Source organism: Penicillium angulare, assembly GCF_028827245.1.
Source record: "Penicillium angulare strain IBT 27051 chromosome Unknown utg000001l_segment0_segment0, whole genome shotgun sequence".
Taxonomy (NCBI): domain Eukaryota; kingdom Fungi; phylum Ascomycota; class Eurotiomycetes; order Eurotiales; family Aspergillaceae; genus Penicillium; species Penicillium angulare.
This window is the reverse complement of record NW_026623160.1, coordinates 1,446,134-1,471,620: the sequence shown is the minus strand read 5'-3', so window position 1 is coordinate 1,471,620 and position 25,487 is coordinate 1,446,134. Positions and strand designations below refer to the sequence as shown.

At 46.6% G+C, this 25,487-nt stretch overlaps 9 protein-coding genes across 9 annotated transcripts; 5 read left to right on the top strand and 4 right to left on the bottom strand.

Moving 5' to 3' along the window:
* Positions 1 to 1,104: 1,104 nt before the first annotated feature.
* N7478_000504 (ammonium permease MEP2) lies at positions 1,105 to 2,789 on the top strand (the record flags this gene model as incomplete). Its single annotated transcript, XM_056916719.1, has 5 exons — positions 1,105 to 1,191; positions 1,260 to 1,324; positions 1,386 to 1,640; positions 1,706 to 2,612; positions 2,670 to 2,789. The coding sequence occupies 5 exons, from the start codon at positions 1,105 to 1,107 to the stop codon at positions 2,787 to 2,789; spliced, it is 1,434 nt and encodes a 477-aa protein (XP_056784599.1).
* Positions 2,790 to 3,304: 515 nt separating this feature from the next.
* Positions 3,305 to 4,821, top strand: N7478_000503 (U2 snRNP complex subunit CUS2; the record flags this gene model as incomplete). The annotated part of the gene is made up of 6 exons (XM_056916718.1): positions 3,305 to 3,481; positions 3,590 to 3,697; positions 3,778 to 4,175; positions 4,228 to 4,336; positions 4,396 to 4,551; positions 4,615 to 4,821. Coding segments are annotated over 6 exons (1,155 nt in total), but the record flags the coding sequence as incomplete, so codon positions are not given.
* A 374-nt stretch (positions 4,822 to 5,195) lies between these two features.
* On the top strand, positions 5,196 to 7,000 carry N7478_000502 (beta-tubulin; the record flags this gene model as incomplete). Its single annotated transcript, XM_056916717.1, has 7 exons — positions 5,196 to 5,207; positions 5,321 to 5,344; positions 5,435 to 5,460; positions 5,521 to 5,562; positions 5,629 to 5,683; positions 5,745 to 6,200; positions 6,269 to 7,000. 7 exons carry the CDS (start codon positions 5,196 to 5,198, stop codon positions 6,998 to 7,000), a joined length of 1,347 nt encoding a protein of 448 aa, XP_056784597.1.
* A 470-nt stretch (positions 7,001 to 7,470) lies between these two features.
* On the bottom strand, positions 7,471 to 8,952 carry N7478_000501 (uncharacterized protein; the record flags this gene model as incomplete). Its single annotated transcript, XM_056916716.1, has 3 exons — positions 7,471 to 7,870; positions 7,923 to 8,506; positions 8,659 to 8,952. 3 exons carry the CDS (start codon positions 8,950 to 8,952, stop codon positions 7,471 to 7,473), a joined length of 1,278 nt encoding a protein of 425 aa, XP_056784596.1.
* Positions 8,953 to 9,798: 846 nt separating this feature from the next.
* Positions 9,799 to 11,515, bottom strand: N7478_000500 (uncharacterized protein; the record flags this gene model as incomplete). The annotated part of the gene is made up of 4 exons (XM_056916715.1): positions 9,799 to 9,933; positions 9,987 to 10,749; positions 10,807 to 11,030; positions 11,099 to 11,515. 4 exons carry the CDS (start codon positions 11,513 to 11,515, stop codon positions 9,799 to 9,801), a joined length of 1,539 nt encoding a protein of 512 aa, XP_056784595.1.
* A 2,237-nt stretch (positions 11,516 to 13,752) lies between these two features.
* N7478_000499 (SDR family oxidoreductase) lies at positions 13,753 to 14,712 on the top strand (the record flags this gene model as incomplete). Its single annotated transcript, XM_056916714.1, has 1 exon — positions 13,753 to 14,712. The coding sequence occupies one exon, from the start codon at positions 13,753 to 13,755 to the stop codon at positions 14,710 to 14,712; it is 960 nt and encodes a 319-aa protein (XP_056784594.1).
* A 1,773-nt stretch (positions 14,713 to 16,485) lies between these two features.
* On the top strand, positions 16,486 to 18,702 carry N7478_000498 (putative phenol 2-monooxygenase; the record flags this gene model as incomplete). Its single annotated transcript, XM_056916713.1, has 5 exons — positions 16,486 to 16,526; positions 16,582 to 16,795; positions 16,860 to 17,299; positions 17,375 to 17,409; positions 17,468 to 18,702. The coding sequence occupies 5 exons, from the start codon at positions 16,486 to 16,488 to the stop codon at positions 18,700 to 18,702; spliced, it is 1,965 nt and encodes a 654-aa protein (XP_056784593.1).
* A 185-nt stretch (positions 18,703 to 18,887) lies between these two features.
* On the bottom strand, positions 18,888 to 20,658 carry N7478_000497 (sugar porter family MFS transporter; the record flags this gene model as incomplete). Its single annotated transcript, XM_056916712.1, has 2 exons — positions 18,888 to 20,282; positions 20,347 to 20,658. 2 exons carry the CDS (start codon positions 20,656 to 20,658, stop codon positions 18,888 to 18,890), a joined length of 1,707 nt encoding a protein of 568 aa, XP_056784592.1.
* Positions 20,659 to 22,082: 1,424 nt separating this feature from the next.
* Positions 22,083 to 24,896, bottom strand: facB (C6 transcription factor FacB/Cat8; the record flags this gene model as incomplete). The annotated part of the gene is made up of 4 exons (XM_056916711.1): positions 22,083 to 23,282; positions 23,342 to 23,977; positions 24,037 to 24,350; positions 24,401 to 24,896. 4 exons carry the CDS (start codon positions 24,894 to 24,896, stop codon positions 22,083 to 22,085), a joined length of 2,646 nt encoding a protein of 881 aa, XP_056784591.1.
* Positions 24,897 to 25,487: the final 591 nt, after the last annotated feature.

Sequence of the window (25,487 nt, the reverse complement as noted above, 5' to 3'; positions counted from 1 at the left end):
CCGAATTGCATGAACATGTGTTTTAGCCATAAAACCACCGAATGGAGATTATATTGTGAAATAAACTCGTAATGAGGCTCGTCAAAGAAATATCCTTTCATTGAAGTGTATTTGGATTATTTCTGGCCCTTGCGGGGATTGAATGCGCAACATTTCATGTTTTAGCGATGAAGTTGACATCTGGGTGGACACAGATAACGGATGGACTCTGATTGGTGGGGCGTCAACATCATATCTATAGCCAGTCGCGAAGTGTTGATCCCGCATCAGAGTCCAGATGTCCATGATTCCCATTATTTGCCATTATTTGTATTCGTCTGTCACTGAAATCATATCAATCTTTCCACAGTTCTCTCAGACCCCCTCCCCTGCTTATCGGTCTACGTAAGTTGACGGAAATTTCTTTGCTTAGATCCTGTTTCACTGCAGCTTTCCGCTCGCGTGGTCGAAATGGTTCCTGCATAGCTGGGGGTTCTAGAATGGTGTTTACACAAAATTTCTATATATTTTGAATTATTTTAAAATATTTATTTATTATCTTTGAGTTGATTTCCTCGTATTACTGATGTAGAGGTTGATAATACCGTGTTGGTAGAGTGTACTATGCGCCCTACTGGACCCGTAATTCCCCGACTCCATCCATGGCAGCCACCCCATCCACATCTTGATATGACTGAATGGGGCTGTCAAAGCCCACCCTATCAGCCAAGTTGGATAAATCGCATAGAAATACTATTGACCAACTCTTGATATCCACTATCGGAACTAAGATCGTGGTTCTTGGCATTCTCTAGTATCATCCGATGGTGGAGAAGACTCTCTGATGTCCTGAGGCCTGCGTCTCACTATTTATTATTCGCTTTGTCCCTGCATGCTGATCTATCATTTATCTATCCTCCTTTCCAGCTCACTCCTGGCCAGAATTTAACTCTAATCTCGACCTGTTCTATCTCCTATTCCCTTTTTTCTTTTTTATCTTGAGCAGTCTTCCGGATTTCCATATCCCCCTTCTGCTTTCTTCCTGGTTATCTCGGGCCAATTATACACTCCCCTCAGTATTGATTGAGCCTTGGAGACAGATTTATACAGAAATTCGGTCTCACAATGTCCGCTTACCCGGTAGCCTACAATGGTTCCGCAACCGGCACCGGCGGTGACTCGTTGACGGAGGACCTCAACATCTACTACAATGTATGCTAATTGCCTTGATCGTGATCGACTTTGACAAGAATGGAAGTGGCTAACCAGTATGATGTTAGGCTGGTGATATCGCCTGGGTTGTTACCTCGTCGGCTCTCGTCTTGCTCATGATTCCTGGTGTTGGGTAAGTGCAACGATCCCTGGATGATTCGACGATGAAAATGCATGCTAACTCAACCAAATAGTTTCTTCTACTCAGGTCTCGCTCGACGAAAGTCTGCTCTGTCTCTCATTTGGCTTTCGATAATGTCAGTTGGGGTGGTCTCGTTCCAGTGGTTCTTCTGGGGTTACTCTCTCGCTTTCTCCCACACAGCCGGCACATTTATTGGTGATCTCGAAAACATTGGCATGAGAAATGTACTCGCCGCACCTTCAGTGGGAGGAACTCATGTTCCTGATATTCTGTTTGCCATTTTCCAGGGAATGTTCGCTGCTATTACGTGAGTTATCATATTGGATAATCCTCGCAACAACCTGAGTTATCTAGCTAACCCTATCCTCTTAGGGTCGCCCTTGCTGTCGGTGCCGTTGCTGAGCGCGGTCGCATGCTTCCTACCATCGTCTTCATGTTCGTCTGGTCCACTATTATCTACGACCCTATCGCCTGTTGGACATGGAACGCCTCTGGATGGGTTTACAAGATGGGCGGTCTCGACTTTGCAGGTGGTACCCCTGTCCACATTTCCTCGGGCTGTGCTGCTCTCGCTTACTCCCTTATGCTGGGTAAGCGTCGCGGCCACGGTACCCACGAGCTCAACTACCGCCCTCACAATGTCACACATGTCGTCATCGGCACAGTCTTCCTCTGGGTTGGTTGGTTCGGCTTCAACGCCGGCTCTGCACTCGCAGCCAACCTGCGCGCCGTCATGGCCGCCGTCGTGACTAACCTTGCTGCCTCGGTCGGTGGTGTCACCTGGTGTCTCCTGGACTACCGTCTTGAGCGCAAGTGGTCCACTGTCGGTTTCTGCTCTGGTGTCATTGCCGGTCTGGTCGCTATCACCCCCGGCTCTGGCTTCGTTACTCCCTGGGCTGCTTTCATCTTCGGTGTTGTTGGTGCTATTGCCTGCAACTATGCTACTAAGCTCAAGTTCCTGCTGCACGTTGATGATGCTTTGGATATCTTCGCTGTTCATGGTGTTGGTGGTCTGGTCGGAAACCTTCTTACTGGTCTCTTTGCTGCTGACTACATAGCTCATCTTGATGGAAGCACTGAGATCCCTGGTGGCTGGATTAACCAGAACTACATTCAGTTGGGATACCAGCTAGCTGACTCTATGTCTGGTGCTGCGTACTCTTTCTTTGGAACTTGTATCATTCTCTTCGTTATGAACCTCATTCCTGGACTCACTCTTCGTGCTCCTGAGGAAGACGAGATTATGGGTATTGACGATGCTGAGATTGGAGAGTTTGCCGTAAGTTTTTTCCTCAATCTTCATTCACAGGATATATTTGCTGACAACATTTTACAGTACGATTATGTTGAGGTCACTCGTGACATTGTTAATGGCATCGAAAGCAGTGAAGCTGGTTCCAAGCGTACCGTGACGCCAACCGGCGAGGAAGCAACTGTTATTGACACCAAGGCCTAATTTCCTTGTGTTCTTAGAAATTTTTACCCTATTATAATCATTTGTCCTTCTTTTCTTTCGGTTTGGCTTTTGAATTTTTTTTTACATTCATTATTCTCTCTTTTTATACAACTTCCCCCCCATTGGTCTATGGGATGCTTTCATGTTATTACTATTTCCTTCTACATCAGATACCCTTTTTTATTAAAAATGAAAAGAAAATATAAACCCAAACCCAAATCAAAAACATAAAACATTCGTAATCTTAGTCAATTTCTTGTTAAAAATATCTAGTTTTTAATCATTTTCATCCTTCCGAATGGCGGAGTCACCATAGTCAGCGAACCACGGCACCAAGGCACACATGTGATGTGGGCTGCGATTTCCACTGGAGCTCCGCAGAAAGCTCGGGCTTTCCGCTTCAATCCTTAACATAGAATTCGACACGAAACTTGACCAAACACCCATCCTCTGTTCAATACATTACGCCGATCGCTCTCTTCTACTCATATTGTGCATACCTACTGAGCTTCTAAATGACATCACCACGCCCCGACGACAACGGGTCGTCGAGCCAATTTCCGCTGGACCCAGACCAGTTCAAGCGCGACTCTCGAATTTCGTTCTCAAAGCTCGACAACAAGTTTATTCTTGAAACAGAGGATGAGCAAGAATTTGTGTATGATCCCGCGCTCAAGCGCTGGGTCCAGAGCGTAAGTTTCCTCCCTTTTTCTGATTTGCGCCCTGTCGTCGCAAGTCAAGCGTGCCAGCCGACTCCCACCCATGTTACTAATTACTAATTAATTCTGTTGTGAGTATAGGTCGATGAAGAATTGCTTCGGCAGCAACAAGAAGCATACAAGGTTGAAGGTGTGGAAGAGGAAGAAAGTCACCCCCGCGATAGGAAGAAGCGAAAGCAACAAGAGGATGTGAGTGGTGTCCTGATTTCCACACCGGACTCATACCAATCAATTGAGCACTGCTAATCATTTCTCTTGGGGTCTTGCAGGCTGGCGCACATAAGCCTAAGAAGCAGCGTGTGAATACTGCGGTATTCGTTAGCTCCATTCCTTCCGATGTTGAACTCGATGAAATCCGAGACCTGTTTTCCAAATGTGGCGTCATTGCGGAAGAAATCGATAGCGGCAAGCCACGAATTAAGATGTACATGGATGACAATGGTGCTTTCAAGGGTGAGGCTCTGGTCGTCTACTTCCGACCTGAATCGGTGAATTTGGCTATTCAAATGCTTGACGAGACGGACTTTCGTTTTGGAGCGCCTAGTCCACTGGGACCTATGAAGGTGCAGGCTGCGGACTTTTCTTTCAAGAGCCAGCAAGATGCACCTCCGAAGACAAATATGCGGGATAAGAAGAAGATTATTGAGCGGACACAGAGACTGAACAAGTATGTTTCTACTTTCTACGACCTCAAATGTTTACGTGCTAATATTTGGTAGTAAACTGGCGGACTGGGATGATGATGATGTTGCTGCACTTCCGGAGACCAGCTCTAAACAAGAGAAGGTTGTTATTTTAAAGCATATGTTTACTTTGGAAGAACTAAAGGTTTGTTTTCACTGTCCCGGTTTGCGGTTCCTCTTCATCGCGCTCTAACGCTATCATAGGAGGATGCCGCTGTTCTTCTTGATATTAAGCAAGATATTCGGGACGAGTGTTCGAAGATCGGCGAAGTGACCAATGTTGTACTCTACGACAAAGAAGTTGATGGTGTAGTTAGTGTCCGATTTGCCGATCCCGAGGCTGCCCGAAATTGTGTGCAGGTAAGTTTGGCCTTTTGGGTGTTCTCGTCCACTCCCGCTATCAGTTCCTAACAATTCCTATAGATGATGGATGGTCGATTTTTTGGCGGAACTCAGGTTGAAGCATATGTTTCTGAAGGTCGTGAGAAGTTTAAGAAGACCAATGAGCGACGAGCGGCACTAGAAGACATGGCGGAACGCGGTATTGATGCCGAAGATGAGGAAGAAAAACAGCGACTGGATGAGTTTGGTACTTGGTTGGAGAGTTCACACACCGTGGAGAACACGGCCAAGTAGGTCGTCAAATGAAGGGGGGAATCAAAAAGAAAAGAGAAACGTAGTGTATAATAGGCTAGAGTAGCTCCATTCATACCTGAATCCTTTTTCAGGTCTTCTGTCATTCCCTTGAGCCCAACCCAACGGGATTGTTTGTAGTCTCCACCGCCAGTTGTGGTTCGTATCGCGCGGTTCGACCGCTGACTGGTCCCGTGATTCCCCACTATACCTGATCGAGCGTCCCACCCCCCCCCTGAGCAGAAAGAAGTTGTTGTTGATCCCCACGCACACACACCGCTCACCTTTCTTTCTCCTTTCCCACTCCCTGACCTTGTTCTTCATCCATACTCCTCCAATTAACCCCAAGTCAACCAATCTTCAACTTCATCATGCGTGAGATTGTATGTCCCAATGAACTCATAAACCCCGAGACGCGTCTTTGTTGACCCGACCCCTGAATGATCTACCCCCACCTGCTAGGTCCGTGCTAACCTCAACTTTTCCATCAATATAGGTCCACCTCCAGACCGGCCAGTGTGTAAGTGCGAACTCGAATCCGAATATGAACCGTATATATCGAAATGAGAAATGGAACGTGAAAGATTAATCGATATATGTTGGGTTATAGGGTAACCAAATTGGTGCCGCTTTCTGGTACGTGTTTACACCCAACAGTTGTTGACCACTGGAAACTTTTTACTAACTACTTTCCAGGCAGAACATTGCCTCCGAGCACGGTCTCGATGGTGATGGACAGTAAGTCTTTGATTCGACTCGATTGGATTGTATGGGAAGAATGGCGGTCTGATATATTTTTTCTAGCTTCGCCGGTCAGTCCGACCTCCAGCTGGAGCGTATGAACGTCTACTTCAACCACGTAAGTGTGGAATTGATATCCTGAGCCATTCGATATTGGCTAATGTTTGGTTTTTTTATAGGCCAGCGGTGACCGCTACGTTCCCCGTGCCGTCCTGGTCGATTTGGAGCCCGGTACCATGGACGCTGTCCGTGCCGGTCCCTTCGGCAAGCTTTTCCGTCCCGACAACTTCGTGTTCGGTCAGTCCGGTGCTGGTAACAACTGGGCTAAGGGTCACTACACTGAAGGTGCTGAGCTGGTTGACCAGGTCGTCGATGTTGTCCGTCGTGAGGCCGAGGGTTGCGACTGCCTCCAGGGTTTCCAGATCACCCACTCCCTGGGTGGTGGTACCGGTGCCGGTATGGGTACGCTCCTGATTTCCAAGCTTCGTGAGGAGTTCCCCGACCGCATGATGGCTACTTTCTCCGTTGTTCCCTCACCCAAGGTTTCCGACACCGTTGTTGAGCCTTACAATGCCACTCTCTCCATCCACCAGCTCGTTGAGCACTCCGACGAGACTTTCTGCATTGACAACGAGGTACGAATCCAGAACACCCCCGGTCTGATTATCCGTTTGGATCAAATCTAACGCAATTCGTTCTCTAGGCTCTGTACGATATCTGCATGCGTACCCTCAAGCTCTCTCAGCCCTCTTACGGTGACCTGAACCACCTGGTCTCCGCCGTCATGTCCGGTGTCACCACCTCCCTCCGTTTCCCCGGTCAACTCAACTCCGATCTCCGCAAGCTGGCTGTCAACATGGTTCCTTTCCCTCGTCTGCACTTCTTCATGGTCGGCTTCGCTCCCCTGACCAGCCGTGGTTCCTCTCAGTACCGCCAACTCAGCGTTCCTGAGCTGACCCAGCAGATGTTCGACCCCAAGAACATGATGGCTGCCTCTGACTTCCGTAACGGTCGTTACCTCACCTGCTCCGCCCTCTTCCGCGGTAAGGTCTCCATGAAGGAGGTTGAGGACCAGATGCGCAACATCCAGAACAAGAACCAGAGCTACTTCGTTGAGTGGATTCCCAACAACGTCCAGACCGCTCTGTGCTCCGTTCCTCCCAAGGGTCTCAAGATGGCCTCCACCTTCGTTGGTAACTCCACCTCCATCCAGGAGCTCTTCAAGCGTATCGGTGACCAGTTCACTGCCATGTTCCGTCGCAAGGCTTTCTTGCATTGGTACACTGGTGAGGGTATGGACGAGATGGAGTTTACTGAGGCTGAGAGCAACATGAACGACTTGGTTTCCGAGTACCAGCAATACCAGGAGGCCTCCGTCTCTGATGCCGAGGAAGGTGACTACTACGAGGAGGGTGTCGTTGAGGAGGAGGTTTAAATATGCCAATCTCCAAACTTTGAGATTTGCTCGCAGTAATACCCTTGATAAGCTTACATTCTCTACCCCATCGGGTTCTGGCTTAATGGGCCTGCGACCCGAACCCCAAGTATCTTGTTTGAGCGCTCTTAATTTCCAACTTATTCTGTCTCTATTTTCCTGTCTCTGGGCCTTTGGGTTGTTAGTTCATACCTCTGGCTAGAATAGCACATAACTGGAAAAAAGCAATTAACTAAATGACTTTTAATGTTGTCCGAGATTTATCAAGGAACCCGAAAAGTGTATTTGCTATTGCTAATTATGAAAGAACATACTTTGCTGGATATGGTTCTTCTATGGTTTAAAACAGACCACAATCCACCATGTACTTAAAACAGTAATCCCGAGGCCATCAACACTGGACGCTTGTATGTAAATCGAAGCTTTCTCGCAACACCACACAAACTATACCCAGTACTCAAGTTTGACTCTCAATGAAACGGACACTTCCCCGTTCGAACAATCTTCAACTCCCCCATCGTCTCATCAATCGCCTTCTGTCCCTTCCCTTCGAAATACCTCGGTCCAATATCCTGAATATGGTATCCAGAGGGATAATACTTGTCACCCTCATCGCCAGGAACAGGACGTCCCAATGCCCAAGTCAACCAAGCCACGGGGCCCCATCGATTCCAAAAAGTCGGTTTAACATAATAAGGCGCTGCATCCCAGTTAAACGAAAAGAAGCGATCATCTTCCTGTGGCTCCTTGGACATATTAACAATCCTCAAGAACTCCGGTCGAGGAAGCATGAAGTATCGAGTGAATAACTTCCGCGTCGTAAGAAGAGTAGAGAACACAGACGTCCAGAATGGCGTTGGCGGCTCGTAACTAAAAGCAGTTAGAAACAGTCATGATCAAGTACAAGTTCAAATTCACATACATCATAGCCTTCCGCAACCTCTCATCCATCATAAATGAGACAAACTGCAACCCAACCGGATGAAACATCGTAGGCAACATATACAGCAAAATAGCCGTAGTTTGATCCGCCGTTTCCCGATTCTTAGCATCAGGAACCATACATTCCTTCTCATACCCATCACACCACTCATCAATCTCTTCAAGCCACTGAATCCCATCTTTAAACCCATTACTAGACGGTAACCCCTCAAAACTAATCCCCAGAGCATCACCAACACTCTTCCAGAACGTGCCAATTGCACAAAGCTCCAGATCGCTCATCTGGCGCCACTCAAAGCGGCGAACAAACTTGATAGGTTCGAGCGCGAAAAGAGCAAGCGTGTAGAGCATGTCTGTTTCGAGAATTTTGCCTGAGGCGCGGTATCCGCTGTGTAGGAAGCGGGTGCGGGCTAGTGAGATGAAGGCCCGTTGGGATGTTGGACTGTTTCCTACCATTTCGTTGACGAGGGCTACTGTGTCTGCGTAGCGTTTGAGGGATGTTGATGCGTTGGAGAATTGTGTTGTTTTTGTGAGGACATGTGAGACTGATGGGATTCCGTAAGTCTGTTTATTTAGGTTAATTTTGTTTTTATGGATATTTAATCGCTATAGCCTACTAGTACTTAATGGATAGTACCAATAGTGATAGGTAGTAATAGTATACGTATCCATGCGTATAGTGATAATGATGGTAGATTTGGAAAAGATATACGTACCCTGAACAAAGCAAACTGTAGCGCTTTCACATACATAAATGGGAACTCAAGAGTTCCTATTTGCTTCTGAATCTCATAGGCTTCTTCATCGGTCATTTTCCCCATCGACTCGCGCGTCGGAAACTTATATTTCTTCTTCATATCGTTCAGCCTCTTATATCGGAGCGACCTCACTAGAAGCGGGTACCCGATTAACAAGCCCAAAGCATATGGAAGCCATTCTTTCGGTGGAGAGACGAAGCTCCAAGCAGTCACGGAGAGTGGTTGACTCGCGAAAAATGTACCGTTTTCCATGGTGGCGGTATGTGGCTCTTATAAGGTGCTTTTATAAGGGGCTCTGTACCTCCAGGGCTGTGATGAGAGTTGGTACAAATTGGCCCTTGGATCATTTATATCCACTGGGCACAAGGTGTGGTGTATTGTACTTGTTGAGGGGTTGGATGATGGATACCATGTGCTGTGTCGATCTTGGTTCTGGCTCGGATATCCCCCGCTTCCAAGACAAATTGGTTGAATCGAATTAAAAATTACGGAGAAACTGCATTATTTTGTGCATTGTTTTTTCTTGGGAGTTCAATTATTTGGTGGATTATATAAGCAATACTGTATTTTTGATACCTGGCCACATGTGCAGACGGTCAAATTAGATTGATTAGGAGTTTAAGACTTGGATTGATTCTAGGTAGAGATCGAGCTTTCTTTTTAAAATGGTTATTAAAATCTCGTCTCGACATTCACCCTTCTAAATCTTGCTCGAAATGTAGGGACGGTATTTTTAAGTGGGCCCCTACTTAATTGCTGCTGCATCTAACTACCTATAGATCCTAATTTAATAAGGTGAATTTTGATTCGCAGAAAGATTACGCGTGGTGGACCGTGTGTAACATCACTTGTTATTTTTTTCCATTTTTTGCAAAGTCTTTCTCCTACTCCCATAATTACAGAAAAATAATATGCCTTCTTGATCCAAATATTAATGACATAGTGTCTATTGCCACTGCCGATGCGGGGGAAGATCGCTTCAAACCGCGGTCCGGGGAAAAAATGGTTTTCATATGCAACACAACCCGAAACCTCCTCCTTACCTTATAGTACAGCCCACAAGACACGTTCGCCGCGATCCGCCAATGTGGTTTCCTCCTAACGCTTGAAGAACCATAGCTCGAGAACCCTCAAAGGTGGAAAGGCCACAGCGGTGAATCCAGCCCCGATCCACAGGCCTAGATCCGATCCACCCGCAATTTGAGCGATCACTCCAGCGTAGTAATTTTGATCCTATTGAGCGAGTTAGTTTCATTATCGAGTAATAGCCTAAAGGTGCAACTTACCATTCCCAGAATGGCGCCGACCCAACCGATCAAAAAAGCGGTTCCAGCTGCAATCCCCATGGGCAGGTGCTGGGGGTTATCCCAGGCTGTCCAGTCATATCCTTTCATTCTCCGGAAGAATGCATGCTCCTGAACAACAATCACAAACCAAATGATAACCCAGTATCCAATCAGAGGCAAGAATCCCTTGAAAACTTCATACAAGGAGTTGCGACCGCCCATCGCACAGCCAGTATAGATCACGGTGCTGAGGGTGGTGAAGATAGCACGTGGTGCTCGCTGGAAGAACCCACCAAGCATTTGGAAGTTCATACCCATAGAATAAGTACCGGGAGTGTTGTTCGCAATCAGCGCAAAAACGTTGATCACTGCGCAAAATTTCCCAAACCCTCCCAGTGAATCATATGCCGTCATCAACAGACCACCGGGGTCACTTCCGTACTTAGCAACGTAGGCAGGTGAGCTAGCTAGGACTGTTCCGAGTCCAACACCCAATACGATTGTCAGGGACATTGCTTGGAGACATCCGAGCATTGTCACGGTGAAGGTCTTCCAGCGCTTGACGTGGGGCGGGTAGTAGACGTAGTAATCCGCTGCCAGAGGAGCCCAGGCCAGACCGATCGACAAGCAAAGGGAAACGAAGCTGATTCTTTTCGCGTTCAATTCCAATTGAGAAGATGTAGTGTGGACGTTGAAATCGAAATGAGGTCCGGCTGAGCCCAGCATGATACATAGTACCATCAACTGCGGAAGCCATGCAAATCTGATGGGTATTAGTATGAGACTGATAACCTGTGTCTTTGACAAGCCGACTGCGTACCGTTCATAAATCTGGAAGATTTTCATGCCAAACATAGCCATAGCCCAGCTGCTCAATGCAACAACCACTATTCCTACCAGCACAGAAATATGTCCACCAGAAACCTTGGACAATATTTGACCACCAACAACACTGTTGACCATACTGTAACCTAGATTGGTAAAGATATTTAGTCCGCAGCAGATCTTGCTTGGATAATAGCCCATAAAATAGCGCGTCACAATCTGTATGATTATGTTAGATCAAAATGGCCTCTAGTGATACCAACGGTACTGCGAGGATCGTGATTTACCAAGGTTCGATTCCCACTCAGTGGGCCCCAACTACTCATATACCCAACAATCGCTGTTCCCAAAAAAATCCCCAGAACCCCACAAAGAGCTGCATCTTTGAAGCTGAGACCAAGGACCAAAGTCCCCATAGATCCAACAATGATGTTGTTTGTAGCCAATGTCATACTAAACCACATGAGTAGCATATGTAAAGTGGTAGATGATGTGACCGGTTCTCGCTCTTCAATTGGTACTCGCTCAATCCCGCGTGACTCCACGCCTTTGAATCCCTGAAACCATCTTAAGATCTTTGATCGAGGCTTAGATTCAAAAATAGGTTCGTGGCTCTCTTTTGTAGGGGTGCTTTCGAGCTCGGATTGGCTGACACTGTGCAGGGAAGTGGAACCATGGGCTTTCTCGATATCTTCCGGAGTCATATTTGGGCGAGTTAAAGCTGTATAATTTGATATGGTGGATTGACGTAATAATAGAAAGAATATCTGAAGTGAACTAATAAATGGTCGATGTCGAGACGCACGCGCGCCAATTCACTTGCTGTGTAGGGAGCCCTCTTGCCGCACAATAGTCGAAGGAAATACCAAAAGAAAGAAAATGAAATTCACATCTATCGGGGTAAAATGGAAACGGTCGGCATGATAGATATAGGGATTAAAGGAGTTTGGGCAGTATACCGTTATGTTGTGAAACTGGACCTGACATCACCCTACCCTTCGCGAAAAGCCTATGTGTAACTCCGCACCCTTTTTGATAGGCATTCCTGAAGAAACAAGGACCAAAATCCTCAGGAGGGCCACGCATAGGCCAATAGTTTGGTAAGGAGCATACCGAGACGTGCCCCGGGGAGGTCTTCCGTGGGTCCTTGTAGGGAGATCACTCATGGATATCAAAAGGATCTCCAGCAACATGTGGGGAAGATAAATAAGTGATTAGCAGACCCGCGCTTTGATCTATTGATCGGGATTTGCTCTGTCTCTCCCCTTTCTCATGATGCCATATAGTCCAGGAATAGACTCCGATGACAGAGCCGGGGAACTTGATGATGTGTTTGTTGCTGTGTATGTGAATCCTTCTTTGACGATCACCCGCTCCATTTCCGTATACGGTAGGCCACATATTTTAAAGCTCCGAAATGACCTCGCTGGAATGCTGACCGATGCAAGGAGAAGAACCTTTACTCCAGCTTGGGACATAGTCTTCGTGTAAAAGGAGGTGGTTGAGAAAAAGCTGACTACTTCTAGTTGAGCGTAGTCACGAGAAATGTTGACTTTCTGTCGGGTATTAATGGTAGAGCCTTACACTTTTATCACAGCAAACAAACGGAATATACTTGAACCATAAAGGGCATCTAATTTTAAGCAAAAAGTATGACAATCCTTAGTATCTTTTGTCTTGTGATTCCTATTTGGAGTTAACATAGGGCGGAAATTTTGCCGAGCCTGTTTTCCGCCGACGTGACTTGAATCATGATGTAAATGTATACCTGCAGTCTAATTTTACGCTTAATCTAGACGACAGCGCTCAATTCAGGGTCTTCTTCCAAACTCTTTTTTGAGTTTTAAAAGAACAAGTCTATAAGTGGATTAACTTCATCCTTCAGGTTGTCATCAACAAGATGTCAAGATCCCGAATAATGTCCCATTACGTATCGTTTACATAACATTTGTCTCTCATGTAGATCAACCAGCCAAGCTTTTATTCCAACCTGTTTGTCTCAGATGCGAAGAATCAGGTTCTGTACAACTATCGCATGCTCCGTGACACGCGGCCCATCATGCAGCCAGGGATTGGTAGATACCGAATCGATCTACCGGGTGATCGACTGACTATCCTTATTTTCTACTAGTATATTATTTTCACACAAAGTTTGAGACATGGTCAATCTTGCTTGCAGGAAGACTTCGAGTATGCTTATCTGCTATGCATATACCCACTTTCAAAAATCGGAATGAGTTGTTTGAGTCACGATTGTATATGTTGATCGGCTCCAAGAGAACTGAGAGCTCCTAGCTGTAAATATAGATATCTTAGTTATGACTTTCATTAGTAGCAATTGCATAAACTTGTATAGTATTTTGTGTATACAACCCCGGCCTGGAGTAACCTTAGACATCTGGCTTAGAATATGATATATTTACAATTTCACAGTATCATGATGTATGCTAGTATCTCCAAGCCGGCATCGGAAACCCTATTAGTATATGGGTACTGAGCTTCCCTATGGTACAGCACGATAAGTTTAGTTTAAAATTGTCATGTGTTCACATATACCCTCTGTTTATTGTACTTGGCCTCTACTTGTACTTCATATGCCCCAGCGGTTGTTCATCTCCGTCTGCTCCGTTGTTTTTCGGTGATTTCTGGTGTCCGAGTCCGATTCCGTTTTGAAGCGGCTCTAGGATTTGCCGAAAGAATTTTACTGCCATTTGGGTTACGTTTGGGGGCTGATTTTTCACCTTGATGATTTTGGGGGCCATCGGGGCTCCGTCAATTTGACCGAAGCCCGACTCCGTCTTTGCATATGGTGCAGATTCAGGTATATAAACTGTATTAGAGCAACTGAATAGGTATGCCATCAAGTCTTCTATCCACCATCGTTTTATCTATTGAGCCCTCTCAGAAAACGCCTATTTAACGCGAATTGACATCGTACTCAATGCCTCGAAACGTATTGATCACAGCTGGCGCCGGTCACATTGGCCAGGAATTGCTTCCGCTCCTCCAATCACTAGAAGAAACAAGAGTTATTCTCCCAACGACGAATGCTTCTCGCCTAAAAGCAAGTCTTCCGCCACATTCCGAGCCTCAGTCCAACCCTGCGACTTTTATCGCAGAGGAGGGTTCTCTTACAGACCCAGCATGGTTCCAAGGCCTGCTCGAGAAGTATGAAGTGGAAACTGTCTTTTTGTGCCTGACTACTGAAGACGAGCTCTTCACAACCTTGAACTGTCTGGATTGTATGGCAAGATCTAAAACAGTCAAGCATCTCATCTACCTCTCAGCGTGTTACGACTTCGCTTCTACCGAGTGTGCACAGTGGATACTTCGAAATTGCTCCTCAGGACATGTTCTTGTTAAGATTCTTACAGAACAAAAGCTAGTATATGGCAATCTCCCATTCAGCTGGAGCGTCATTCGCCCGACTTTGTTCTTCATCAACGATCTCCGGTCAAAGCACTCAATGATCGAGAACAGTGTCTATGACGAGCCGCTGAGCGAGCAAGGCGTTAGTCGAGTTGCACCCTCAGATATTGCTCTTGCCATCAAGAACGTTATTATTGATGAAAGTGGGAAATGGAACGGTCGGCATATCTCAATTGGCTCTAAGAAAGTATACAAGGGCTCGGAAATTGCGGACATCTGGTCTAAAGCTCTGGGAAAGAGAATTGAGATGTACCCAGCTACGGAGGAAGGATTTCGACGATTCGAGACCGAGATGGGCTCCAAGAAAAATTCAGCCTGGGGTAGAGATATGAGATTGATGGTGGAATTGTTTGCAAAGGAGCCTTTCGGTATGACTGAAAAGGAATATCTCGAGCAGGTTGAATTGCTTGGAAAGGAACCTGAGGATTATGAGGCATGGGTTCAAAAGACCGTGACTACCGCAAATTGGTGAAAGTAAACATGATTCCAATTGACAGCTCTTTTTTTTTGCTTAATACCCTAGGAAGTGGCTATACAGGAGCTTTCTAGAAAAAGAGCTTCTTTTTGCATGAAATGAAAAAAATCTCTCCTTAGTCTCAAATACATGTAATAATTATTTTCACTGATTTTATATGTAGAATTCCCAATAGAATTCCCAAAAGGAGACACAATTTGAATCATGAAAGCCCATATTTTGGCAGATATCTAGGCCAAGCGTTTCTCTATCACGTTGAGCCGCTCTAGTATGGCCGTGTAAATAAACCAAGCCCATTTCATACCAGAGATTAGAGTCCCCGATTATAATAGGATTTGCGCTACAGAGAGGCAGATAACTCCAATTTCCCTTTCTAATCTGTAGGCTTCCTCCCACATCCTCACGAGATCTGTTTCCATCAAACTGAGTTATGGTCCTGACCAACCGTGGAACGAAGCTCCACTTCGGGCTGTTTCTCTATGATGCATACGAAGAATACACGCATTCAGTAGGACTCGATAAAATTGGGGTTTCACCCGGTTCCTTGTCCGCCATGAATGCTCATGGCAGCCTGGGCTATATGGAGGCGCTTTACATCTATGCCACATGTACAATTTATCGATTAGATTTTTTAGTGCGAGTAAGAGGAGGATAAATTTCAATTATAGTATAAACGTTGATGAAGCCACCTTTGCTAGCTGTAAAGTGACACTAGATGCTTGTCTGGAACAGCATTTTCTCCGAGTGGATGAATGGCTGATAACCTTGGAAGGCGCTATGACTTCCTTGATATTACTCCTGGAACAGTCCGATGACCAACAGATCTAAACATCTGTGCTTCTATTGGCTCTCTACCAGGATCATAGGATATGGAGCATTTTTAGTCATCTATTTATCGGTTAGGCACCAAGCTTTCATGCATTTGAGGGGGATTCATTTAGAATCCAACGTAATTGAATGTAATTTTTTCCAATATACGGGATAATTGCTACGTGGATCCATTTAGAATAGTTGTTGTTTTTTAAGGCCTCCTGCTCATCTGTGTCATGGTCAGCCTTTGACTCAGCATTTGTGCAAACCGACTAATAATGTGACACTGATGTAGTTTTGCAGCCCTCTCCCGGAGCAGCTTTCTAGGGTCGTTTGTTATTCCTGAATGCTAACAATTAAGTGTTTTGCTAACATATTTGCTTATGAGTCCCATCTGAGTTCACACTTACCGATCAAGTAAGTCGAATATTGGAGTGGTGCCACGCTCAACTGTAAACTACACCATACCACCCACATTCGTCTTCTAGAGGTCAAAAAACTCCGATATGCATTTGGCGATACGCGCTCTTTGCGGCGTTTGAATTGAGGTGCCGGCTTAAAGAAGCAATGCATTTTAATGCATAAGCTTTCAGCAACGGATCTGCTGCGACATTGAGAGTGCTGTACGACATCTAGCGCGAGGCTAGCACCTTGGCATGAATTTCAATGTTGCTCAGACACCACACGATCCTCGCAGTCAGCGATTATGTCAGACTAAAAGGTAGTCCACGAAGCTCTCAGGGCGCCAATGATTTCTTTTGGTTCCGAAGATGTCGAGGTGCGCTGCAGATCCAGGGACTGGAGCCAATTCCATAATGTCAAGTACTACCCCGGAAACTTTCTATATTTTACAATGTCAAGGCTGAGAAACCTATAAATACAGCCTGGCTATCATAGGTTATGCAGTTGCCAATGATATTCGTATTCTCCTAACAGATTGGAAGTACATTACCAACCATTATGTCTGTAGACAGCCACGTCATTGAATCGCACACTGATGTGTAAGAACTATCTTCAACTTCCTTCGAGGGAGATGTCCTAACAACAAGGCCGCAGGCTCATCGTTGGCGCTGGGCCCTCGGGCCTCACGGCGGCCTATTGGATGGCACGTTATGGTATACGAGCAAGGATCATTGAGAAGAGAGAGACAAAGATTTTCACTGGCCATGCGGATGGAATTCGTATGAGAACAATGGAGCTTTTTGATAGCATGGGAATTCAACATCTGATCGCTCAAGAGGGCCACTCAGCTGTTGCACCTGGGTTTTGGGTTCGTAAAATAACCTTTTACTCTGGCGTCCATAAACTGATGAACCCGTGATCTTGAACAATAGATACCTGGTGAAGATGGAAGCTTGATCCGCAAGGGGTCTATGATTCCTGCACAAGTTTTTGAGTCGCCGTTTCGGCATATGCTGCTGGATCAAGGACGAATAGAGCGAATCATGATTGATAAGATTCGAGAACATTCTGATATAGAAGTGGAGCGTGGTGTTATTACCGAATCCCTGGAGTATGATGAATCGTTGGACCATGATCTCAACGCTTATCCTATATCTGTCAAAATACGTACCTCTAGCCCCGAAAAAGAAATCACGATTCCAGGTAACTTGCGCCGTGATGAGTGGGAAGACATAATCCGGCGGAGCCAGAAGCAACAAGCAAAATGCGAAATTATCAAAGCCAAGTTCATTATCGGCTGCGACGGCGCCCACAGCTGGACCAGAAGACAATTGAATGTTCCATTTGAAGGAGAAAGCACTGAGCATGTTTGGTACGTTTTCTGTTCTGCGACCGAAGCCATTATCCATGGATATATCGGACAGAGCTAACATATACGTTTGTCAAGGGGCGTGATTGATGTCGTTCCACTCAGCAATTTCCGTAAGCATCCAAAGACCCAATTTTCAATTTGAAGTCTTCTCTGACAATGTTCAACTAGCCGATATTCGTCGCCTCGGCACCATAACCAACGTAGCCGGCACACTCCTACTCGTTCCCCGCGAAAGAAACCTGGTACGGTTTTACGTTCCAGTACACGTCATAAACGACCCAGCGACAAACGGAAGATATAATCGATCAGAGGTCACAGCTGAAAAGATCAAGGCGCGTATCCAGGCGATTCTTTCTCCATACACATTTGACTTCAAAATTATCGACTGGTGGACCGCATACCAGATCGGCCAGCGCATTGCGCCATCCTTCGCCAAGGGTACCAGAGCCTTCCTTGCGGGTGATGCGGTACACACACATTCACCAAAGGTTGGTCTGGGAATGAATATCAGTATGCAAGACGGGTTCAATATTGGCTGGAAGATTGCGCTTGTTGTAACGGGCGTTGCCGATCCTGCTATTCTGAGCACGTATAACACGGAACGGCATCGTCTCGCAGAACTCTTGCTTGAGTACGATAAATTCTGGTCGGTATATTTCACAGACGATGCAAAACCACAGGAGAATGGAGGGCCAGATAAGAATGATGAGATGATGAAGATCGTGGAGAGATACCAGGACTTCTCGGATGGGGTCAAGGCATTCTATGGCGAGAGTGAGCTGGTATCTAAGGCTGGGATTGAGACAGGGCCCTTTTTTGCTACTAAGCTTGTCCCTGGAGAGCGGGTTTTGCCATCAAAGCTGCGTCAGCATGCAGATGACACTATGGTATGGAGCATGAGAATGATGAAAAGTGATGGGCTACTTCGATTGGTTGTTCTTGCGGGAGACATCCGCGACCAAGAGCAGAAGAGACGTGTTGACACCCTTGGCCATTATCTGGCGGGCTTGAATAAGTCTAAGCCGTCTATTTTGACTCGCTATGCCCCGATCCCGGGTGTTGGTAAAATAATCGATACGTTGACTATCCATAGTGCTCCTTGGAATGAGGCAGAGTTCTTTGATTTCCCAGAGAGCCTGCGACCATTTGATCCAGTAATGGGCTGGGGATATGATAAGATCTGGTGTGACCATGCTTGTGCCTGGGATCACGAAGTTGATGGAAAGGCGTATGAGAGATGGGGTGTCGATCGCGTTCGTGGTGCAATGTTTATTTTGCGACCAGATCAATACATCGGGTGGGTTGGCGAGCTGAAAGATGTGGATGAAGTGACTAGATACTTGGATGGTTTCTTGACCCAAAAGCCTGTTTCAGTTCTAGGTAATGGTACTACTGGTCTCTGAGGTACCTATATCATGAGATCACTTATGCTATGAGATTCGGTCATTGAATTTCAAGAAGACTTCTGTCGAAATTGCAAAAGACAGACCGTCAGCCATTAAAATATAACAGTTTCATGAGTCAAATCAGGAAGAAACGACAGATTTAACCTAAACCACTAGATAAGTTGAGTATTCGTAGCATCCCATTAAGAACTCGTGCGGGGTTCTGGAGCAACATGTCCATCTTCCTGCAACTCAGTAGTGGGATCTGGAATATGAGACGAAGCTCCAGCTGCTCCTTCGCCTTTGTCGAAAGACCCACGAATGACACCTGGGTCAGCTGGGAACTGAAACTTGGAGCTATGCCACGGCTTCACTTTCATAAGATACATAGTATCAATCTCTTCCAGAGTCCGGCCTTGACCCTCGATAACAGCAAAATAGACAAGACCCGCCGCAAGGAAAAGACAGCCTGCAAAGACATAGCCGTATCTGAAATCAATTGCACTCGTGATAAAAGGCGTAAAAAAGGCCAAAAGAAAGTTCCAAAGCCAATTAGAGGCTGTTGCGAGAGACATTCCACGAGCACGATATTGCGAAGGATATAACTCTGCGACGATAGTCCATACCATAGGGCCCCAAGTACTGGCGAAGCCGAGAATAAAAAGACAGGCGAATACTACCATCGCCACGCCAGCGGACTTGGTATTCTCTGGATGGTCTCGATCGAGAGAGAAGTGGCCCACCGAGGCGAAGATCATAAAGCAGACAAACATCCATAGCGCACCGGCGATAAGAGACCTTCTTCGACCGTAGTGTTCGATCAGATATAGTCCAAGGAAGGTAGTTCCGAAGTTGACTCCTCCGAGAATCATCTGTGTGACATAGCTGTTGTGAATTCCCGCTCCCTTGAACACTGTTGTACCATAGTAGAAGAAGTAGTTGGCTCCTGTCAGCTGCTGGAGAGCTTGAAGGGCAACACCGACAGCAACCCGATATCCCATAGTTGGAGCTTTGAAGAGTTGTACCCAGGTAACCTGGCCGTTACGAACCTCCTCTTCGTATTTTTGCTTGATTTCGTCGAACTCAATCTGGAGAGCGCGATGATTACGAGGCACGCCATATATCTTGGAGAGATTGTTCAAAGCCGTCTCGACCTTGTTGTGACGATAGTCATATCGAGGACTTTCGGGGAAGAACGTCATACCGATACCAAGGATCAAAGCCCAGATATACGTAACTCCCAAGGGAATACGCCACGACCCGGTATCCTGGCGAGCTTCAGTGCCGAAGTTGATGCAGTTGGCAACGAAGATGCCGAGTGTAATGAAAAGCTGGTACGTGCTAACCAGGGATCCTCGAATATGTCTTGGTCCAGACTCAGCTTGATACATCGGTACAAGCAGGGACAATGCACCGACACCCAGCCCAGTAACCCATCGACCAATCACAATTTGGTACCATTTTCCAGATGGCGATGATATCTGAACAGTGACTCCAACCATGAGAATGACGCACCAGCCGCTGATAGACCATTTCCGTCCAACGCGATCGGCAATGGGCGCTGCGACTAAGGCTCCAATCAAGGTACCGACAGATAGCTGTGGACATGTAAGTGCTCTCGTCCAATGAATATTAAGAATACTTTCCGTTGCGAGGACTTACCAGGCCAACAATAAGACCGGATCTAACATTACTGAAATGATAGGTTCCATTTCCACTCGGCTCACCATAGCGCTGCAGGAAATTATCCATTTCCAGAAAGCCCGAGATCTGACCGGTATCATATCCAAAGAGGAACCCTCCCATGGACACAAAGATGCCCATCACAAAGGAGCGTACCGTGAAAAGTGGAATAGGCGTGTCGAGAACATCACCAGGGCCTTTCTCTCGTTCAACAGTGGAAACTGACTCCCTAGGGGGCTCACTGTCAGCGTAGACATCCTGGTGACGTTTGTGAAATATCTTGTCGAACATTGTGGCAATGCAGTTTTGCACAGAATATGGGTCTCTTTATGCTAAGTCTAATAGATATCCAATCCCGGCATTGGGCCCTTTTATACCTATCCCCTCCTCCCCTTCCAGAGGCCAAGGCTAGGCATTGCAACATATGACCATATAGCTCTTGGTTTTCTTGGGAGCCGGACAAATAGACAAATCGGGAAACGATGACTCGTTCATTTAGGTACCCAAGTAGACTCCCACCACTGCTGATGAGCATAGCTGCCAAAAACTTGAGAATCTGGGGAAGTGGGGCATGGGTTTTCATTCGTTGATTAGCACATCCGGGGATCCCGAGTCATGGAATCCAGCTTTTCGAGAACCTAGACTCCATGGCCACGAGACAAGAGCCGTGGCAAGACAATCCTAACCATTTTGCGACCTCGTGACATGCTCTGTGTGGCGAATAATCTGCCCAACGAAGCCAAAAACGTGAAGTTCAGAACAGGCAGGTCGATTGGGATTGAAATGATGATATCAGTGGCAGCGGCTTCGAACGCTTGGGTTCTATGCTCAGCCAAGACTAGTGGTTCGGTCGGAGTTCGGATGGTTCGGATCATCATTTGTTCCCTTTCGTGGGTTGTCGGGATACATTATCCAGCATCTCCCGTTAACGCACTCCCGAGCCAACATGCCCGGCCGAGTTGCCTAGGGTAGTTATACGTAGCATATTTTTTCTGCCAGGTGGATATTTCCTATGCTAGACCCTGCTGCTCTAATGGAGGCGCTCAGAATCCTACGGACTGAGTACATTTCAGTACAGGCTCGGACTTACTGAGCCGCATAGTCCATACCATTGGGCCCCAAGTACTGGCGAAGCCGAGAACAAAAAGACAGGCGAGTACTACCATCGTCACGCCAGCGGACTTGGTCCTCTCTGGCTGGTTTCGACCGAGAGAGAAGTGGCCCACCGAGGCGAAGATCATAAAGCAGACAAACAACCTCTTTCCGCCCCCAAAACGAGGCATTTCAATGATTTCCTGGCGGTCGGCAGAGCGGCAAGTTCTGAGCATTAATCCAGGAAAGGCACGCCAAGAGATGTTCGAGAAAATCAGTACCTAGGTGGCTTCTACATTTCGGTAGATCAACTGCGTCTCAGAATGTTCGTTGCTGAAAAGCCTTGGCAAGGGCCGGCATTTCGAAACGACGTTGAAAAAAGCAAACTGATGAGTATGTGTAAAAAATTTGCATTCCTTACAAAAAGCATAAAATATACCAATTAGAAGAGACATATATCCAAATATCGAAGTAGAATGTAAACACCAAGACCAAAATTGACAAAGAAACGCCGCCCAAGGTATCATCGTGATCATGGAACACCAATATTGGTCTAAGCCGACAATGAAATATGAACAATAAATGTGAATAAAATATCAAAAATTTCCAGGAGAAAGAGATCCTCAAACAGCAAGTCGTTGGTTCCAGCCGTTGACTAATGCAAATTCATCGATTTCTCCATCCATTGGTCCAGGGAGACTCTGAAATGGATCGAAGAAGCCCAAATCATCCGGGTGTGCAGAGGCATCCGCGAGAGATTGTAGGTTGTCCTCGCTGCTTTGCATGCTTTCACCGGAATAACTCAGTACGCTTTGTGCAGTATGCTCCGGCTTGTGAGCAAAGTCGCCACTGCTAGCAGACCATGACTCAGGAGAAAAATCGTGCAAGTCGGATGCAGGCGGAATAGCAAGATTTCCATCTTCTGGCTTCTGGTTATACTCGGCTGTGATCGATGCAAACGGACCGGGGTCTTCGCCGCATTCTTTGCCGCCATATATACCGGTGAAAATATTCGAGAAGCCTCTATCCATGTCTGTGAGGACGTACTCCCAGTCGGCCATCGTGATCGCACCCCCGTGGGTTGCGTCAGAGGGATTAGAGCAGGATAGAGCGCGAGGATAGTCATCTGTCATAGATGAGGGAACCATTCGGGGGTCTGATGAGAGATCCAAAGAATGTCTGGCTGTCGGGTACTGTGAGCTCGTCATATGATCTGCGTGCGCGGGAGGTAGGCTACTCCAGCTTGGAGAACGAAGGTTTTGGGATGCAAATGGGGGCGTAGACCCAGAGATCGTATTACGGCGAGAGGGTGATGCTTGTTTTGAGGCTTGATCTCGGCCAATACTGGATGCAAGGCGAGACTTCAATGACTGCAGTGGTCCCTTCGGAGATTTGGATGGCATTTGAGATGGAGCGGCCATCTCGTTGGGTTGATTTGGCGAGTGCTTGGTTTTCTGGTATGGCCTGTCAGAAGGAAGAAGGAGGCTAGAAAGGCGACCAAACTGGGCCGCTGCGGCAGTTGACTCCGATTGAAGTTGCTCGGTAACAGTAGCAAGTAACTTCTGACTCTCCTTCGCCAATTTGCTGTCACGTTTTAGACCGAGAGTCTGCCACAGTAGGCCCAGGCCAGATAAGAATACCAATTCTTGGCGGTTAAGACTGAAGGAGAGACAAAGTCGTCGCTCATCAAGCAGCTCGAGAATTTGAAGAATATGTTTGGCAGAGTCAGATAATGCTAAAATTGATTGAGAACGCAAATTATCGTCGGCAAAGCAAACAGCAGGGCGGTGAATCATGGAGCGGATGAAGTAGTATACAAGAGACTAGTGGAAAGAGTGTTAGTATTTTTGGAGTAAAATGTCCTGCGCATGGAATGACTCACTAGAAGAGGTGATCGGCTGCTTGTGACATTCGTGCTAGGTTTGTCTTGGGAAAATGCAAGACGAAGATGAGGAGGCAACGAATGCAGCCATTCTGTTAACTGTTCTGTGACAATGCGCATCTTTGACACGTAGATATCATAGTCGAATTTTGAAGGGTAAAGGTCCTCCATGGCTTTATTCAAGATACGGGAGGCTCTGAAGAGTGCAAGAGCGCTTGAAATGCGAGTAGACTCGCCGGGAAGCGTGGGCAAAAATCCCGTCTCAGTCACATTCTCGTCATCCACATCAACAGGATAGTCGATCTGAATATCGGCCTCGTGTAGAAGAACAGGCATTCCAGTTAGGGCAGACGCGAAACGGTCCATCACATACTGACACCAGAATACCTTCTTGCTTGTTTCTTCTTCCAATGGGTTGCTCTGGCTGTCCGGGGTTTGATGAAGGTCCAGTTGATGGCAGATGTCCACAGAAAGAGCACGATATCGAAGAAGACTACGGTAGTCACCCTTGGTCATGCAGTATATCTGAGCAAGAACGAAGCATTGTAGACTTTCCACTGACGTTTCACAGGAAAATGAGTCCAAGAAACTGGTCCAGTTCTCCTCAAAGAAAGTGGGATCCTGATTAGTTCTCGACTACCAAAATAGTCAGTGAATCATTCGGTGTGAAGAAAGTTGGAGGATGCAAAACTCACATTCGAGGCGAGGGCGGCAATTCCAAAAATTAAATTCAATTGAGCCATCATGTGGGCGTCAGTCTTCAAGGAGTCGGAGCTATTGAGGTATGATTCATATGCCTTCAATATGGTCGGACGATGTACGACAGGGTATAAAGATGCCCATTCTTGGAAGAAAATATTGATGAGTTGATCAGAAACCAGACGGGGTGGCGTCTTCATAGGCTGGTTGAGCATCCCACGAGAAACAGGAGCCGGTAGCTTGGTGAGTTCTGTTGTGGGTATATCTGTTGTTGATCTTCCCTGGTTGATCAGTGTGTCGGTAAGAGCACCTAATCAGTTGTTAGATTATCTTCTAGCTGCAGTAAAATGGCAAACGTACCAGTAAAGCCCTTGGTGCTGGATAGAGAGGTATATGGGTTCCCAGAAGACTTCCCAGAAGATTTCACAGAAGAAGATTTATTAGACAGCCGTTTCACATGAATGACACCCTCTGAGTCGGGCGCAGGAGATTTGGTTGTAGATGGCGGTTGAATCGACGCCGCGCGCTGCGAAGATGGCGAGAATGAGTGTATACGGGACAAGACATCGATTTTCTCATCCTTCTCGTCTAATAGGTCCTTCAAGTCTCTGACCTCTGATTCCAAGGCTCGTACTCGCTCCTCCAGGGACTCCGTATACCCCCGAGGAAATGCGCGCCGACTCAGTTTGTCGCTAGTTTTACATTCAAACCCAACGTTGGCGCATTGTGAACAACATGGTCGAACGCCGTCGCAGCGGATTTTCTTGCTTCGGCATCGGTCGCAGGCCTGGGCGATCCGACTTTGTACGCCAGTCCCACCGACCTTAATCACTTTCATAGGCAGAATGCCAGGCATCTTGGTATCGACGGCAGCGGATAAACCAGCTTTGTCGGTTATTTGTAGGGAAACTCCAGGGTCTATATTGGGAAAAGAGTCGCAAAGGTGTGGTCTCGTGCTTTTCAAATTAGATGTGTGAGGCCTTTTTCGAGAGGTTCACAAGAGAAAGATGATCGCCGGGATAACTTGGGGGAGATAATTTGGGGGAGGGGGAAGACGATAATGCTGAGTCATCTACAGTGGGGCCCACCGGAGACGCTGACCATCGATTTGAACCAATTACACCGTGATAATTCCAAAGTTCAGTGTACGGCGGTTTGTATGTATTAAATTGAAAAATCCAGTGTATTGGAGCAGAAAAAGGTTAAAATCGCCCCTTCTCGTATTTTCGCTGCAGGTCGGTTTCAAGGGTCCTGTACTTCCCGAATACAATACTTGAGGCCAGATGCGAGGCATATGCAGATCATGTCACCTACTCGCATAATCTCTATGGGGTGTATACTTCCAAATAAAATACATGCTATCAGAGGTACATAGTTTTCTACCTTTCTATGAAAACTAACTCATCATCTTGGGTTTTTCATGAATTCGGTAGGTTATTGCGGCCGC